This window comes from Thermobia domestica, chromosome 7, assembly GCF_964235325.1.
Source record: "Thermobia domestica chromosome 7, izTheDome1.hap1.1, whole genome shotgun sequence".
NCBI classification, from domain to species: Eukaryota; Metazoa; Arthropoda; class Insecta; order Zygentoma; family Lepismatidae; genus Thermobia; species Thermobia domestica.
This window is the reverse complement of record NC_137460.1, coordinates 158,388,254-158,408,812: the sequence shown is the minus strand read 5'-3', so window position 1 is coordinate 158,408,812 and position 20,559 is coordinate 158,388,254. Positions and strand designations below refer to the sequence as shown.

Genomic DNA, 20,559 nt, shown 5'->3' with positions numbered 1-20,559 from the left:
AAAGGTAATACCTAAATGAAGTGTTTAGATGGATTTTGATAAAACAGTAACCTAGATAATATAAATATATGGACTGAGGGCTATAACGACATATAAAATATACAAAACAAGCATTAAACTAATTATAAACTTATGTTTTTCCTAGTAATACACGTTTAGTGGTCGTTATTGGTGTTTCCGCCCGGGAATTCAGGATATTTGTGAGAAGATAAGTAAACAATCTCCTAAATAAATAACTGCAGATTGATTTGAAAGTTACGTAGTAATTTTATTAAATACATCAAAATGGAATATACCTTATTAAGGAGTGGAAGAAAAATTTTCAGAAATACTAAAATGAGTCTTCCTGGTAGTGAAAATACACCTGAAGCAACTGGTAATAGGGAAATGTATACTTCCTCTGACCTAGCTGACCTTATTAAACAGCAGATAGGACAATTGAGTGAACAAATGAATCAGCAGATAGGACAATTGAAGCAAGATTTTGGTGAGCAAATGAATCAGCAAATTGTACAATTGAAGCAACAACTCGACAGTAATAGTCAACATTTATCACAACAAATTGAGAATACAAATCAGCGAATTGAACAGAGTGGTCACACAATGGAACAAATACTACGTAGGTTCACCGAAGTGCAAAATTCAGTTGAAGTTGTAAAAACTATAATTAATGAACACAGTAACCAAATAAGTGAACCTGAACCTTTCATGGAAACTACAGAGAATGTAGATCCTAAATTTGCATCGACGAAGGAATATGACGTCATTGATTTAAATGTGTGGATGAAATTTGCTGAGTGTTCTCAAAAACATACTCCGGTATTGGTTGAATTAGATTATCCCGACTTTTCTGTTTATTCGAATGTTTTTGACTGTCTTACTGATGCTGCGTGTAACAAAGATTTTAGTATGCATCAATATGCGGAAAGTTATGGTCATCTTCGTCTAGTGAATGCTATTGGTTGCTTGTATTCACAGTATATTCGACATAATATTAATTCTGGAGATGAAGTAATTGTAATAGAATCGTTTAATGATATGTACACGCCATTGGTTTATGTAGCAGGAAGAAAATTAATTCCAGTATTCGTGAAATTCAGAAAGAGGACGTGTGTTCCCACCAATATTTGTAGTGATTGGTCGATTGAGTTGGAGCTGTTGAAATGTTCACTCAACGAAAAGACCAGAATGATAATAGTGAACAATCCGATGGTGCTTTTACAGAACGTGATGCAATGCGTTGACTTGGTTACAATGGTTACAATCATCTAGGTATAACAGTGCAAAATTTTGAAAATCCATCAATGGTGCAATACAATACTAACCTGAACCAAACTAATCTTAATCGAAACCAAGTTCGAAATATTCATGCGAAATTAAAGTGCGGTTCCAATGTAAAAAGTAATGTTAAATTCACGTGTACCGGTAATGTAACCGAATCTAATCTTAGTAACAACAGTAATAGTAATCGTACTACACTTAAGAAGCATGTAATCATTAGATCTAATTTCCCTCGAATTGGATTTCGTAGAAATTTTCTAGATGGCAAAAATTCTCGAAATAGGAAACAAAAAACTGTAGATGTAAATAACGCGCAAGATAGTATTCCGATTTATGATTTTCAATGCAACCTAAACGAATTCGTTGGTCATGTAACTTAAGCTAAAGTTCGGCGTCCGAGAAAACTATAATCAATTTATTTTTATTTATTTTCACTGTAAATAATCGTTATGATTTCGTTTGTTATTTGTACTTTATTTGAATTCTATGAAGATAATATAAATGTTCAAACAAATGATTTAGTCTTTGTAAAACTACACCTCAAAGCGATGCGTTTTTAAAAATATGATAATTTTTTTTATTTATGTTAGTTTATGTTACGATGTTGATTATCGTGTTTTGTTCTAGATATTGTCGATATTTCATTTATAAATTGCATTTTGTTTGAATATATAATATATTTGATCCTTTCTCATTTAAGAAAACAATCATACAAACATCATAATAATATCATTTTCGCAATCTTCTTAGTTTTGCCCAAGAAAATGACATAGATTTTGTTAACTTCCAACTTGTAACACGTATCGATGGCCTCGAAAGGACTTTAAATTAAACAACTTTTATCACGTTATTTGAATGTACCTTCTATTGTCAATGTTGAATTGTATAAAATGAAATTAATTATAAGAATTAAGATAAATATGAAAATAATATTGATATAAAAATAAAATATAATATATGATTGTATGAATTGTAATTATTGCATATACGAGGGTCATTCGAAAACTCAAGTAACCAGCATGTGATATCCAACGGTCCAGGATTTCTTTTTTTTTTAACAAAAAAGTCCCATTTTTCGGGTGACATTATGTAACGGTATTGTGTAATTTTTATATAACTTGTATTTACGGGCAAAATGTGCTTTTAAAATATGCACAAGCTGTTCAAAAGGAAGAAGAAGAAAATATAAAGAGAAATAGATGTAATTTCTTTTCTGTTATTATAATTGATGTTCTGTTGTGTTAGTGATATGACATGTTTTGTAAGTCGTCATAGCAACGGAAAACATATAATATATAGAGAATCCATCTTGTGATATATATACGTACAATATTTGAAAGTGTGTACCAGTAAATGTTTAATTTATTACGTACTACAATAAAAAAGGTAATACCTAAATGAAGTGTTTAGATGGATTTTGATAAAACAGTAACCTAGATTATATAAATATATGGATTGAGGGCTATAACGACATATAAAATATGCAAAACAAGCATTAAGCTAATTAGAAACTGGTGTTTTTCATAGTAATACACATTTAGTGGTCGTTATAATTTATTTGTCGTTATTTGTAGTGGTTAACCTAAATTCCTGATCTACAGAACATCAGATCCTCTTACTTCCCAATACTAGGAGAAAAAGTACTTCATTAACATATTGGTTTACAAAAAATCCACCTATTAATATAAGTAATTAATGTTCTTCAGTGTATGTTTTGAAGCTATGATAAGGATTTGAGTGCGAAAAACTGTTGTTGTCTGTTTGATTGCCTTCATATTCTTTTTTCTGGAAACTACTCATAGTACGTGAGCAGATCATATGATACTTACATGTTGATCCGCCAAGTCTAGGAGGAGGTGGACTACCGGATGATCGAAATATTGCCAAAAGTTTATTTATTTATTTTTTTAAAGGTTCCAGTTTGTCTTCTTCCATCATGAGTCAATGAGAATCTGCTCCATCCTACAATTATCATAATCTGAATCCAAGGTCAACATCTCAATAATAATAATAATAATAACAATAATAATAATAATAATAATAATAATTATTATTATTATTATTATTATTATTATTATTATTATTATTATTATTATTATTATTATTATTATTATTATTATTATCAACGAAAGTATTTACTGAAGCCTTAAATGAAAACCTTTTAAATTCTTCCTTATCGACGTGCCATCTTATCTCTTAAACCTTCCGTGACATTTTAGTTAATGCAGTGTCAGTGGAAGTTATTAACGCTCTAGTGAATATGTCGAATGGAATGACATATTCACTGGAAACTATCAGCAAGAAACCGATGCTTGATAGACTTAGTATTGATAAGATTAAGTGATAATACAATAGCAATAGTAGCACTAATAATTTGTAATAATGTTTTCTAAATAATATCTCATCAGTCTTGCTACCTCAATTTTATGGAAAATTTATATCCTCCTGAAACTGCATTAAAAGCATATTTTAAATTATATTCTTCCATTCTAAAATTAATCTATAATTACTATGTGGGGTTATGTGCTCCCAATTATTCTAGAATATTTTAATAAGGAAACTACTAAGAAACTATTTTCATTCAGCTTTCCTCAATCTCGTTTTAGGAGGTAATGTATAGACTAATCTAGTTGATAGTCATAACAATACAGCTTAAAAGAACAAAAACTAAAGAAAACATCTTGAACAAGTTAACCTGCTGACGAATCAAAATGCAAAAGAAGTAAATGCTTTTGTGAAATAATCTTCACGAATACCACGGGCTGACTACATTATTTCAACGGTAGTATCCAGATTGTCTACATTAAGGACCTTGTCTACATTTAGGGCCTAGTAATTGTAGTTACGGCGATTTACTGACCCACCCACATGGAACACGACTTCGTCTGACCAGAAAACTGCGTGATTTGGACATTTTAGAAGTAGTAATTCGGAAGGGAGTGTGTCCGTACTAAGAAATAGGTTACAATGGCATATCACGAACGTTGATCTCCGCCTGCAATGGTGGTGCCCACGTTGAAACATGAAATGGCAAGGACTATATTACATTATACAGTTGAAAGCAGCCGGGTAATTTCATTAATGACAGACTTTACTAAAAATAGGGACTATTTAGCACAAATTAATTAACAGTAATCGATTATGTGACCTGAGAGTCCTAATTGCATAGTTATATTCCTACGGCAACCAGTCTTTTTGGCTTCGATAGCTAGATACTAGCGAAAAGTTTCGGCTTCACAAATATTTTTCACTTTATTCAACTCAATCACAGTAAACACTAAAATCAGCAATAAGTTATTGAAATCTTAGTAATCTTTACACTTATTTTCTATTCACAAAAAATCTGCTCCTTCTATAAGATTAGGTCTAATTTATGATTTTATTTCATTTTAAGGATATATAGATTAGTTTCAACTAGTTGACGTAGACAATCAACTAAAGATCATATTTAAATTAGATGAAAAAAATGGGTACCCTAGAGGAATTTTGGATATGTTAAAGAAACAGGCTTTCAACTTACATCATAATCAACGAAGTCACAATGAAATCCAAGAATACTCGTAATTTGATTGCCATTCCTTATTGACCTAAATTGTTATAGAGTATAAACAAGGTTGCAAAAAATTAAGGTTTCAAGTTAAATGCAAATTACTCACTTTTTTTTTTTTTTTTTTTTTTTTTTTTGTGATCAGCATTGAGCAGCATTGACAACAGGTCATTTGTCGATGTGATAGTTCTCACACTGGGGACTAAGAGGAATAAGGGATCTAGAATAAAAGAATAAATGAGACGCAAATGATCAGAATGTTATCATTTCTCTCTTAACAAAACATCTATGTGTAACCAAACATAACTTAAAGGAGGTCAAATGTATTAAGAAAACGTCATTACCAGTAGAAATACGTTAGTTATATTACAGTGGGATAAAAAATCTAACATTAAATTAGGACAATGGTAATCTTGACAAGACTTGAGATTTAGCTATAAACAGCTTCATTGAAAAGCACAAACCTCTAATAAATTGTATAAATTTCATAAGTTTTCAGGTTTGAATATAGACAATTTATGCACTTCTCCAAATCTTCATTACACACATAATTTTTAAAAGTCTCTTAAAATAGGCAGTTTGGCAACAACGCATCGAAGGAGAAATAGTAACGAGATTTCCAAACACAGCTAGCAGTTCGCTATTTGCAATCGCTAACAGCTCCTGTTTTGTTACTTAATGTGATTTTAAGAACAAAATGATATCTTGTCAAATGCATAAAACTTTGTTGTAGTTCAAGAAAACACACCAAAAAGAAAAAAGAAAAGAAAAGGAGAGCTGCTAAGGAGATCGTTAGGTATTGATACAATTGAAGGGTAACTGTATAGTTGTCTCCATATCCGTGAGCGTTAATTTGTTTCTCTGTGCTGGGATTCAATACTTTTGAAGGCGGTTCAAATCCCATTGGGTAATTTTATTTTTTCTAACTTTTCTGCCATTCTTCTCTTACAGTTTTTTATTATTATTATTGTATATATTACATGGGGATGATGGACAACTTCCTAACCTATCAAAAATGAAAACCCGCACAGTCGTGAAACAATTTTTATATTTCGCAGCCTAAGTCCTCCTAACTTAAAGTCATTTCTTACATCGATCACAAAGATTTTCGAAACCTTAAATAAAAAAAGAAAAAAGAAAGAAAAAGAAAAATCAAAAGGAAACCAAAGTCAGCCATAATAACTCCTTCATCGCTGCTAGAACGTAGTCATTTAAGTTTTTTTCTTAAGCTGGGGAACGGAAAAGGTTTTAGAGTTCATCATCACTTTTTCCCCTTCGATGCATTGTTGCCATTATATATATATATATATAGTATAAAGAGACGTAGAAAACTTTACGCTCACAGTTAAGTTTTGGAGAAGTGTACATTGACAAATTTGTATAAGTTGATGCAATTTATCTATGGGTTAAAAAAGAACAAAAATATAGCAACAGCATTGAAGTTAAACATTTAAAATTGTGTGAAGCGTGTGTAAATAGTAACATCTTAGATTGACTTAAGTAGAAATCAAGTTACGTAAATGTTTACAGAACGCACTACTTAAAAAATTTGCAGAGTTACTGCATAGCTTATGTCCTTAACATCCCATATTAAATAAAATAATGTCAATTTTTTTTATTTTTTTACAGGTTATTTTCGTATACTCATTAGCTACTCATACTGCATTGAAGTATGAAGATTATGATTATCCAGACTGGGCTGACGGAATAGGATGGGGCTTAGCTTGTCTATCGATGTTGCAAATACCTATTTTTGCTGTTGTTATCGTTTTCCAGCAGAAAGCGCCAACTTTAAAAGAGGTTAGTTTAAAGAATAGTATTTCAAATTCTTATGTTCTTAAAAGACTAAACACAACAACTTTAAACATTTATAATGAACTTTTGTGACGTTATAGCTGAAGAGAAAGTTCTGACTAAGGTAAAAACCACTGCACGACTTTTGTTTCCATTAATTGTCATCAGTATGTTTATCTATCATACCCACTAAAAGCAATATCTTCATTTTTATATACTGTGCTCTCTGCTGTAAAAGACTATTTATTGTCTGCCTGTTCTATACCAAAATTAGCTCCAAATGTTGTCTTAACAACTAAATTTCCTTCTGTTCTCATGCCCGAAAGTATATTAAAAGTTTTATTTGAAGAAATTATAAATCACGTTCCATTTCAAATCCGTTTTTTGGCAAGTACATCAACCTGTTAAAATTTAGTAGTAATAACTAATTTCTTGGTCACAATTTTAAATATAAGTATCTTAATAGATATTATATACACTAATATAGCCAAGACATTTGACACAGTAGATCATTACATACTATTACGTAAGCTCAGTTACCTTAAATTTGATAAAACTTTCTCTAAAATGTTTGGCTTCGTATTTAAAAAATTCAGTCAATCTATTCTTTATATATTGTATTTTTAAGGTAATAGACTTCCTTCTGGGATCTTTAACAAAGAGATCGAAACTGAAACTTTCATTTCTTACACTATTCAACAATGATTTGCTCAATTCTGTCAACACGTCTAAACAATTATTTCCTATTTATGTACTCACCAAAGCACCCAAATGAGGATTCAATGCAAACGTTTCAGTGTCAAGTTCTCACAATTCTCATTGTATACCTTAAGAAAATTGCGTTGCTTGTACAACTGCATATTTTGGCTAGTTTTCTCAAAAGTAGAAATAATATTTATAGTTTTTACTTTATTGCTTTTAAGTGTTTTTGTTAATATTCTATGTTGCTTTCTCATTATATTTACTTAGAACCTAAACAAATAAGACATCAAAACAGTAATTATTAGTGACAAAATATAGCATTTAAGTTTGCTGGATTTTTAACATATCCTGTTCTCACATTGAGAATTTCTAAAATTGTAGTTAAACAGAAAGCTATTAATTATATATCTACACAAAACAAACTTTACAATTCCACCTCACTTTGTCCTAATAACAGGTACAAATATCAGACGCAATCGCTCGGAAAAGACTTCTTAAATCTTTATTGTTTTCCCCATTACCGGTATTCACATTTGAATTAGAAATGCTCACTTATTTTATTTATATTACGGTGCTGTTACAAGAATCGGTGCTGTAATCATGAATTTGTTTATTAATATGTAATAAAGACAATCAACAGTTCAAGTTACTTTGTTAGTTTAATTGTTGGTGTATTATTTTAAATAAGATTTCTTTTATATCACACTATTGCGAGCGATGATTATATTCAATGAGAAAAAGCGAAAAGGCTATTACTCACCGCAAAAAATATGTAGCAGAATTTTCTTCTACATGCAACAGGTAGTGCTTTCGGAAGATGCTACTTCCTTCATCTGCCTGTGGTAGACTTCAAAAAGGATAAAAAACATGAAGGATGGTTAAAAATGGTTAAAAGGTTAGGATATGTAAAAAACAAATCTTCTGTCAAACATTAAAATTCACTGACATTGTACACTCCTTTTTCTCCAAGGAAACATTTAAACTTACTTAATATTATATCTAGGATTCATATTAAATTAATGTGAAGTATCACTAAAATTGATATACTACTACTACTACTACTACTACTACTACTACTACTACTAATAATAATAATAATAATAATAATAATAATAATAATAATAATAATAATAATAATAATATAGAGCAGAAATATCTGATTTATCTTTCTTTACAGAAAATTCTGTTGGCTATTCAACCAACGGAGGAATGGGGTCCGTCTGATCTGAATCTCAGGGATGAATGGCTGGAAATAGCAGAACGGAGACAACCAACTGTACGGCTTAATTCTTTGAGAACTCAGAGTGGTAGGTACTAATTATACTTTTCTCGATCACTTAGATTGTGATATCTTTGCAGTAGTAAAATTAGAATTAGACTTTGATTTCAATTTACAACCATAAAGGCATGTGCTTAAAAAATCAATGTCAATATTTAAATATTTCGTATCTTGTTCACGACTACGCCATTTAAGTGGACAATCTGTAGATTATTTCAATGATAAGATTTTGGAGTCAGCATTATACTTTTAGATTTCATTGAAGTAAATAGAATTCATCTTGATATATACATAAATTCAACAGTTCAATTATACAAAGAAAAATATAAAATCTTCAACTTTATCGTATGTAAACAGACAATGAGAACTTTTTTTTAAAGTTATAACTTGTTTAATAACTGTCAGTTCCTAAGGAAGTCGTCTATTTGTAAACCACTTTATTGCTTTACTTACTTTCCGATCTTGAAGTATTGACTCACTGTCAAGTACAGGATGAAACACGTATTGTCTTATGTTAGTTTCTTCAAGTAATCAATGAGCGACCACAGTCACAAAAAACACTCTCCATTTTAATCGTATGCAACCTACAAGTTTTAAAACTGACGATTTCAACTAATTATGTCCTCAATATTCATATGTAGAAAGCAGTTTATTTTCGTTTAGTCTATAACAATAAGCACTTCTAACATTGTTTTTCATGTGTATATATTTTTTTCAGCGTTATTAGTTAAATAAAAGTATTTTACATTCATATTAATATACAACTAAGGGCTTATCTTATCAATTTCCCAAATTGAGCATAAAAATATCAATTCCGATAAAAATCCTGTGCTTCAGGAGCAAAATTACAAGTCGTTTATATACTACAGTATATAACTTTCAATTTCAAAATTGCAAACTTTAAAGATAAAGAATTCTCATTAAGAAAAGTAACTATTTTCAAACTCAAAATGAAATACAATAATACAGATTTGTTCTATAATTGATAGATTTAAACAGTTATATTTCCAAAACTAACAAGGAACCATGTACAATATAATCTGGGTATAGAGTCTGGAACCAAGGGAAACTGATGTACAGCATATGAAAAACTTGCACCGTATAGCTAACACTATTCGCTAACATTCTTTCTCTAAAACTGTATCTAGTTTCTTTTTAAAATTATTCTCAATATATATGAATCCAGTTGTATTTGATATCTCTATCAGGAAAAATGTGTGAGTCAAGTAATTTGTGATGTTGGGAGAAATGTCATTCTTTGAGGTTTCTCCTATCGGAAATATATGCAAAAATTACAATTTTATCTGTTTATTATGGATCGATGCAAAAAAAAAAAAAAAAAAAAGTAACGTCGGTATGCTTTACTTTGTCCACAATATATCAGAAACAAAAAATGTTGGAAATACCTCATACTTGAGTCATCCATATCGGGAACACGGTGGCTCAGTGCTAGAGCGCTTACCTCTGGTACGTGGGGTCCCTGGTTCGATTCCCCGCCAAGTAAGTTTGTGGTGGACAACATGGTGTCCATGGGTTTTCTCGGCGAACCCCCGCTTCCTCCTACATTCTCATTCCACCAATTCTTCATCATCATTCACTCTCTGTCAGCTTATGAGGGCATAATTGTGGGACGTTAAATTGAAAGAGTTAATTTCATTTTCTTTGAGTCATTCATACAAATCCCGGATTTACACAGATACCCTCAGCTCTTAAAAGTACACAGACGACGAAATCAATGGGGGTTAAGATTAAGATTGAGATAACCATAGTGTTCTTATCCCCTTTTACCAAAATGATTGACTGATATATCACTCAATCGGTTTGGATCCATTTCTGCATAATGGAATGGCATTATAGATTTTTAATTTTAAAGCCACCTATGTAAAATCAGAAGCATAGAAATCCTGTCCACTTCAAGTATGTATGGGAAAGGAGGGGAAGTCATGCGTAGGGATCTTTCTGAAACTGATTGACGTAGGTTCATATCTATCTTCAAATATATGGAGCCCAAACGGTGTGCTTTATAGTTTTCTTACATGTTCGTATTCCGATCTTCAGTTTCAAGGAACTTTGTCAATAGCAAAAAGAATACATGACACAAAACATGGTAAAATGGATGTGGAGGGAAACACCTACAGAAGCTACTAATAATAATGAGCACTCATACCTTAATCTTATGCACTCGTGTAGTAATAATAATAATAATAATAAAATATTTATTACTATTAAGCAGGAAATATGATAATAATTTAGATAGCAAATATGATAAAAATGCTCATTTCTAGGGGAACAATTTAGTATCTTAGAAATAGATCTTAAGAGTTTCAATTTATAAACTACATAAACATGAAGTTAATATATTACGTCCCGAAATTAAGTTAATTCTCGTATTTTAGTGTAACACAGCAGAATAAACTAGTCAACAGAATTATCAAGAATTATCAGGTACAAAAATTGAAACAGATCACAACTTAAGTGAGCTCATGTGTAACTTTGATCTTTTTTTGCAGCTAGAATTTCGCGACGAGCTTTAATTATGTTAGTAAAGCCATTGGCTATTACTCTAAAAAAAATGTTAGTGCTTATTTCAAAATGTTGTATACCAAGAAGAGTAGTATAACTTGATAAGGAAATCCTTTTTAAAATTTTTCTTGACTTTGGTGATAGATATATATATATATATATATATATATATATATATATATATATATATTAAGCATCTCTTGCTTTCTATTTAGAATGCGAAGGCTCTTCAGAGAAGTCGCCGGTTAATAAAGAAGGTGCAGCATTGTGATACAAACAAAATGGAGAAGCAGACACAATAACGTAATCAGCAAATAAGACTGTTCACTAAATTAACAAAATGTAGATACTTTAAAAGAAGCATGTGTTTTAGTATGTCTGCAGTAAATGTTCCTGAATGTTCTGTTAGAGGAAGAATAAAAGATGGTAGAAACAATGTCATGCAATATAATCATAGTAATCTTTCATTTATTGATAGAAAACAAAATAGAAGAGGAATCGCAAGGGGATCAACACGAACGAAGGGAAAGACTGTAGAAGAACATCTGCAATATAGAAAATTTTTAAAAAATCTCAGGGATACATATAGAAGTATATAGATTATATATAATATAATGTACAATATAAAGAATTAAGTAGTGAATTCCATCTTTTCCAATAAGTTTCTTTGACATTAAATGTTTTAAATAGCAGTAATTTGATTTATTTAAAAAATACATAAATAATACAATTGTTTATATAAGATGTATAAGAAGTACGTTAAAATATATTTAAGATTATCTGATTCTTCGTGTGGATTACGTTATATATGATACAAGATAAAGATGCTTAATCACATTTAAATTAATCAATTTATAATCACTAAGTGGAGGCACGATATGTAAACTATATGGCGTAAATAACATAAAATGTACCAAAAGACGTAATAAACCTAAAATAAACCGGAAAAATAAGTAGAACAAGATTTACTATCAAACAGACATTTGTCCATGAAACTGAGTGGCTAAAGACAATGATGAAGTTATTTGCAAACGAAAATTTAATGGTAACTATAATTAGTGAAAGTATTATAAGAAGCCCTTGAGATTAATTAGTAAAGAAATGAGTGAGACTATGAATATATAACAAATATCAGTTAGAGTTTCAATATTTACAGAATGAAGTTGAGTTTAGTTTATTTTTATTAAACTCAAATGGGGATACGTTTAAAATATCATCTGAAAATATTAATGAGTGACATTAGAATTTTAGAAAAAAAATACTGACATGATAAAATGTGTATTATGGTAAAAGTAGGGATTGATATAAATTGATACTGATATATAGAAAACCTTCGTTGGTCCAACTGAGGATATTTCCTTAAGCCAATATTAGAACCAAGGAAAATCTCATGATATCTGTCACTCATCATGAATTTTTACATTCACATTATTTGCATAATAATTTGTTGTATTTTTTGTTTGTTTGTTTTGTTTTCTTGTTGATTTTGTTCAGAGTTTTTACCTATTCTTTTTCTCCTCTTGTAAAAAGTTTTATGGTTAGTAATATCTGAAATATCAACAACCATTAGTGATTATAAATGATTCATGTATGCTGTTTATGTGCATGGTATTATAACTTAAATATTATTTATATTCTTTATAGAGGAGTTGGACATTATAATCGTGCGTATATATACTTCATAAATGCATCCAAACATATCAAGCATAAGATTGTGTTGTGTTTGTATATTTTGCTCTTCAAATTTGCTCTAAAGGAACAGAGGTACATAATGAATTAGCTTTTATAATATGAGAAGGGATAATTCACAATTTAGAGAATATGTGAAGGATCCCCAGTAAGCTGTCTGCAAGCACACCTTAATGCCAGTACACTTAAGCAATACGTAAAACACGTATCAGTTTTTAGCATTTCGTAGCCTTTTGGAATAGTTCAGAAGGTGTTCATTCTATAACGTGTTCTTTTCAATAACAATGAGATATAGTGAGATCCTCAAACAATGTTCGTAAATGTATTAGTTACTTGATTGATAGCATATCTAGTTGCTTAATAGCGAGGACCTCTGTATATGAAACAATAAAACAACCCAAGGCAGTTCAGTCATTCTGTTAAATATTGAATCTGTTAATAAATGTGATTAATCGTCTTTATTACGTGGATTCCTAATGGAATACGTAACCTAATGGAATAATAAGAAAGAAAACATCAGTCAAGAAAAACAAAAATCATGCAAATGAGACGCACATATGTAGAAAGTTACTAATAATATCAGTGCATTCATATATTACAACATTATATTGAAGTTCGTTGTGTAATTTTTTTGTATGTGCTTTCTTGTTAGTTATTAACAATTTTATGTTAGACTTAGGATCAAATGCTTTTATTACACATCTATTTGAAAATTTTTAAATACGTGATTGTATATGACTTACCAACTATTAATCGTATCTACAATTGTAAACATGTAGTTACTTTGAGCTCAAATATAAATATTATATACAACATATTTGTGAGTTCTTTGTGTTGTTTCATTGACTTTCTAATATAGTACATAGCTAAATAGGAAAGTCGCAATATTAATAAAGAAACTATTTAACCCTTAAGTTCTAGTATATGCTTACAAAAATGCATTTAATAGCATATAAGCTATTCCATTTAGTAGCATTTTTCGGACTTTAATCCAGAACTTCATTATAATTTTCAAGTAAACACGCAATGTTTAATCAATTTTGGAGTCTACAGTTTATCATCCACATTGTTTTAAATATTTTTTATACTAAGAAATGTAGCATGATGGCATTTCTTTTAAGAAAAGTAATTGATGTGAATGAAAGCGACATTATCCATTCGACGCAGCATGTATTTGTGTATGCGTGTGTGTGTGTTTAGTCTCGTAACCACAATAAATTTTGGTAAGATAAAAAAAAACTCCGATCTTGAATAAACATAGCGTGGTTTCTTTGTGGCTTCCCAATGACTCGTGTTGTTTGGGGTTCAAATTGGTCAAGAACAAGGGAATAATTTTCATTTAACTTAGAAGTTTTCACATATACATAATGTGATTAAAGCATTTTCCACAGTGACCTTCGCAAAATGTATCTGACTTTGATCAATCTCTTTGTATATATTTTTCTTGAGACTTCAGTTATTACTATTGCTTGGGTTTGAAAATCACTAAAAGATAAAGAGTTCAGTACAACCACCTCTACTTCCAAAAAAACTATACCTCACTTGCTTCTACCGTGCACTTCATGCTAGTATTTATATACTATGAGTAAGGAAAACCTTATGAATGATGAAAAATGTAATTCCGTGAAATGAAGAAACATAATTTCCAATATACAGTATTTCTACTGCTTACGAAGTAGTTATTTTCAAGAATAAAATAAAAAGAAAAATAGATTGGAAAATTGTAAGTAAATATTGAAATTTATGAAGAACAAATATGAAAATAAAAAAGAATAATTCTAACTAAGCTCATAGGAAAATTTGAGAAAAATTCTTATGAGAAAAAAAGCACATACACTTTTTAAAACCCACCATAAGCCTTTCTTCCATTAAACGTATGTATTAATTTTTCAGTACTGTGCTGGAACATCTTTCTATATTGTTATGATCGCTTAAAATTTTCTACTGCCAATGCCTATTTTCTTTGTACATTTACCCTTCAAAATTCACACCAAATAACAATTGACACTTTTAAGCCTTAGGTTCTAGTTTTTTTTTATTATTACATAAATGCATTTAATAGCGTATAAACTATTGCATTTAGTAGCATTTCTGATACTTCTTCATTCTAGGAATTAAAATATGTACTTTTTCAGTTACGTAATACTTAATTGAATTATAGAGGCATTGTAAGTGCTTTTTTAAATACCTTTATGCTTCCTTAGAGGCTAAAAGTTTTAAAATAATCGTCACCTACAAGAATACATTAGGTAACCCCATAAATATATTCAAATTTCTCGAAGAGTGTACAAAACATTCAATATATTAAAGTTAACATTAAATGTGTGAAAAGTATATGAATTACGTTGGCGCTGAGCAGATGTAACATATTTTGTAACTAAGTTTCCCCTTGCTTTTTTTCTATTACGCAGTTTTTGACTTGTAGATGTATTACTTTTAATTTCTTTTAAAAACAGAGTTATTTCTCAATATTCGTTGTTTTACTTAAAATATTGGAATATAATCAAAAATTCTTCTGTAGTAAATTTAATCATTGTACTGTGTGTATAATACTTATTATTACTAATTTAACATCAAAGAATAGCAGTAAGTTATGTACAATATATTTAAAGTGAAGTTAGAAGTAATAAATTATTGTAAAAACATAAGGACGTTTCCATAATGTATGACTATGTCTGCTAAGAACTATGTATATCAGTGTTATTATATAAGTGGGCTATTAAATCATATGGATGCAATTGATAAAATAGTTAAGTTAGTTATAGAAAATGATAGCATATTGGGATTAGATTAACAGAACGTTATATATATATATATCTACATAATGTTAACAGAAGTATTGAGGAAATTATAATTAAAATCTATGTTATAGTGTCTAATGTCTATAATACACTATATATTGTTTTGGGAGAACCATGCGTAATAAAATTCTAAAAGTATCGGAGCTACAGTAAAGATACGGAAGTATTCCAAAGAAAGTGGAAGAGAGTTTTTGGTAGCAAATTTCATGTTGTATAGTCTTGCTCCATTGATACAAGGATGGTTTGACGTAGTGCCAGGAGCAATAGTCGGTAAGTCGATTGCTATATTAGTTGTAACTACTCGTTCGACAAACCAAACTGTGATCGTTGTATAATATAGTTTTACATTATCATGTACTTAATTGAATTTAAATATTTTTCTAATTCATAAAATTTTCTTATTTTTTTCTTTCAAATAATAATACTTCGCCGGCTAGTTACAATATCATTAGCGATATTTGCTTTCAGCCATATATAGAAAGAAACAAAAGTAACTCTAGCATAAATACATTATGCACCAGAATTTTTTTTTTTCATTTTGTGTATAATGTATTACACTATAAGATATAGTAATTTTTTTGAAAAATATTGTTTTGTAAATAATAAAAGAGACAGTGCTCATTATATTATGATGTGCAATTAATAGTTTTTTTTAAAAAAATGCTCCAAAGTGAACTATTTTGAACAGAAACTTATTGGATAGGATGGTGCCTTTTTTGTTTGAAATATTTGTTGTATAACAAATAAGTGACATTTAAATGTTTTGAAGTTGTTTTGTGGTTGTAAGTACTGCTGTGTTGAAATCTTGCAAATAACTTCGATGAAAATTACAATATTGTTGAGAAATCAAGTGACTACATTTTTTATTTTGTGTGAACATAAAGGAATGTTGGTTCTTGTTTTATATACGATTTAGTTTCTAACAACTAGGTGGCTGAATAAAATTAATTTAAAGATAAATATTTCTGCTGTTTTTGTAAAAATGTTAAGAAAACAGTAATTTAGAGTAGTATGCGTGGGAGTATGTATTTGCAGGTATTTTTATTCAATAAAATATTTTGGTGCTGATAGTATTTAAGTGTAAAGTTATGAATGAAACATTACTTAATCTGATTTTTCCTTTAGCATATTATTATGGCCAGATACTTTTCTATACGTCCTAGTTCCAATAAAGTACATTGAATGAATATTATTATATTATAATAATATATTTATATTTTCTTTAGTACGTTTAATTGAAAGCAGAATAAATATACATATATGCTTCTTAAATGCTGCATTGGATTATATCCTTAATACTTTAAGGAATACTATTCATAAATAATACTCACAGTTTCAGTGAGTAAAGAGGTAATATCTCAATATTTCTTTATGAGCATAAAACAAATAGAAAACATAGGTGGTTAAAAGTATGTACAAATATTCCAACATACAAAATATAATATTTTCGAACATCATAAATTTATACAAAAGAATAATGCAAGAGAGAAATAGGTTCTTACTTATATAGATATTTTAGATATTCATTTCAATCGAATTCTACTGAAAACTTTATCAAATTTATATTCTCAGATAAATAAATATTGGTAATTTCAGTACTTCTTATATTATAGAGGTTATAAAAAGCATATTGCAAACACATTACTGTTTATTTATTAAAAAAGAATTTCAATTTTAACCATAATTTCATGTTGGTCTTACTGTTTAACTTCACAATCTGAAAATTTATAGGTTTCAATGTACGAGAATATTTGTAAAAAACTTCGTACAATGATTATTACAAATAAAAAATATAAAATATCTGAACTATTAACAAAAACATATTTGGAAACATTAAGTGTGCTAAAGACACCTTTAATTCAATAAACAGTATTTCAGTTTTATAATAGCATCATTATTAAAAATATAAGAATCAATATGTATAAAGTTGCACCAAATTTTCATGTGTTAATTCAGTTACGAGAGTTCTCAATAATTCTGGTTTTTAAAGAAATTGTTCTCACCTAATAATTTCTGTAGATTTCTTAAACTGAAAACCCAAGACCATGAAATTTCAGTATGTCTCAAGCTAGTGCACAACAGTGCTTCAGTCTCTTTCTTGGAAACCATCTTATTTAATAAATTCTATATAAAAATATCTGATTGTCTTTTGGGTGGGACGTGTTAGGAATATATTAATTTAATAAATAAAACTGTCTTTATCCGTGCTTGTCACGCGTGTCCAGAGAAGTGTTCCATTTGAATAATGACTGATTGTATGGTCTGTGAACAAGAGATTATGTTTTGAAGAAACGTGTAAAATCATTGATACATCTCAGTGGTCCTGCTGTAGGAATAACAAGCTATTACTACAATACATTAGCATTTTATGGAATAGACACTCAAAATAGTTTGGAACGAAATGCCAAATATCTTAATCTTTCCTTTTATTCCTGTAAAAGATAATAGAAGTTAAGTCCTTAAAGAGCTTATGAGCTTTCTTTCCATTCTTTGCGCATCCAAATCTTTGCTTCAGTTCATCTGCTATTAAGCTCATCTTACCTCTGATTTTCTTTATCTGTTATTTTCTAATTGTGATATTTTTTGCTTTCTGTTTGATGCATTTGCAATTACTAAGAAATGTAATATTAGGAATGTAACAGATATTCGAAGATTTGAGCATATTTAGAATCCAAATATTAATCTCTCTCAACATTTCAGCTCTAGTCCACTAATGTCCTCAAAATGATGTTATGTTTCGAAGAACTAAATATCACAGAAAACACACCAATAATTAGTAACCCTGTTCTACAAGATATCAATATGTAAAAGTAAGAAAGAGAGGATAGTGCATAAACTTCCGTTGAAGTGTGTGGAAGAAACTGAAAGTTTATGACATAAATTAGAAAAATAACTGTTCATAATGTGACAACTTTTGATCTTAATTCATAAATCCGACAAAGTGTTCTTGCAGATGAATATATATATATATATATATATATATATATATTGCTTGGATACACGTCGTTTGAAAATTGTTGCTGTATTATGAAAATAAACAAAAGTTTACATTTCAGCATATTAACAAATAACAACATTCTTATCGTATTCTTTAAAATTTATGATTTAAGGATATTCGTATCTATACAGGTAGGTTCCACTATCCAGACGAACTCTTTACAGTGTTTTATATACCAAATAAAATTTTCGGAAGGATTTCTTGATATATTACTTTGTTTACACTATATCAAGTTGCGAAAGTATACTACCGATTGCATACTGAACGAAATGTTGCAGCACATCAGAGCTAATCTACCTAGTAATGAAATGTTTATGATAATCTATTGTTATCGTTTTAAAATTTATTTTTAGCCACAAAATCAGAAATTTCATCTATATATGGAGTCTTAAATCCATAATACTAATTACAGTATACTTGAATTGAATGTGAATTCTATGTTTAAAGAAAACAGAAAAAACAAATAAAAAAATAAGTACATTTCTTTTGCTACATATACGTATTTCTGTCTCTAATATAAGAATATGAAAATGGAATAATCTAGAACTTCTCAATAGCCAGTTTTCTGCCTTCAGAAGGAACAAATACTACATGAATGTTTATGATGTTGAAGCCATTCATTCCTTGGGAGCTCTATGAATCAGGAACTATAGTCTTCTTAAATTCAAATTATAATAAAATGAAATAAGCTAAGATACACAAAATGAGTACATTACATGTAGTGTTCTCGGAAAAAGTGAGTTTCAAAACATCTGCCATTAGTAAACACTTCAAACAATAGATTATCAAAAGTTATACAACAAAATCCTATTTCAAATCTATTATTTTTGGTATTCTCTTTCTTGTTCTAATATTATCAGTTACTATAGTAAACAATTAGCCAGGTCTGCAGATCCAGGAAGACGTGTATATAGTACTGCTGGGTGTAGGGTACAGGAATCAGTAGACCAGTGGTACCCTTGAACTTCGTCTTGAATTATGTAAGAATAATTTTCACTGAAGTCCATCAGAACGACGGCTGTCTCTGGCTCAACATTCTTCTTTCTGTCCTTTAAGAAATGTGATTGTGATTGTTTTTTTGTGGCAATTAATTGTTTATCTAATATTATAGAACACGCACTACAGCAATTAATAACAATAGTAACGAAATCAAAGATCAAACAATTTATATTTAGTTAATTCCAATTGTTCATTTTCTGCTCAAAATGAATGTATTTATATGTAAGGTAGTGATTATAGCTAAACGTTATAACTGATGAAGTGCATAATAATTATAGGTTATTTTAATTATAAATGTAAATTCTTTACTTATTATCATGATATGTAGTTAATTGAAACTAACAAGGAATTGTACGGGAAACAAAATTGTTTTCTATACATGTAATTTTCTTTACATTAATTTTTAATATGCCAACCTCTTCAAACTTTATAGTAAATTCATAAATAGACAGATGTTCAAATTATTTTAGTAAAAACTACAATATCAGAAATAATAATAAGATTAACAAAAATTGTTGGATGTTATGGACAGAGATGGTAAACTATAAGGAGCTGTATGCATGTACCGTAAGTATGATTTGTGTACGTATGTTAATGTATGTGTGTGTGCTTGTGTGTATACACATAGTACATATATTACATTGTAAATATAGTTATGGTGATCAAATGAGAAAACTAGTTTTGTGACATGTAAAGGAAACAAAAATACAAAAGGAAACCAATAAAACAAGTTTGCCAAATGTTAGCAGTTTTTTTTATCCATCAGATTCCAAAATTTCCTTCTATAAAATATTAATTAAATTCATTATAAGGTTATTTAAGCTCATGGCAACGACCGAGATCTTTTCTTAATGTAAAATTCACAAAGATATTCATATTAACGACAAGATTAATAACTGTTACTGTTACTATTACTGCATATATTATTATTATTATCATTCCTTGT

General features: G+C 29.3%; 1 protein-coding gene across 1 annotated transcript in view; it reads left to right on the top strand.

The window, feature by feature from the left end:
* Positions 1-20,353, top strand: part of LOC145690531 (sodium-dependent proline transporter-like) — a 527,499-nt gene extending 507,146 nt beyond the window's left edge. The window contains exons 14-16 of the mRNA XM_081765492.1: positions 6,458-6,628; positions 8,502-8,631; positions 11,342-20,353. Coding sequence (XP_081621618.1) covers positions 6,458-6,628; positions 8,502-8,631; positions 11,342-11,397 — 357 coding nt within the window. The 3' untranslated portion in view covers positions 11,398-20,353. The remainder of the gene's footprint in view (positions 1-6,457; positions 6,629-8,501; positions 8,632-11,341) is intronic.
* Positions 20,354-20,559: the final 206 nt, after the last annotated feature.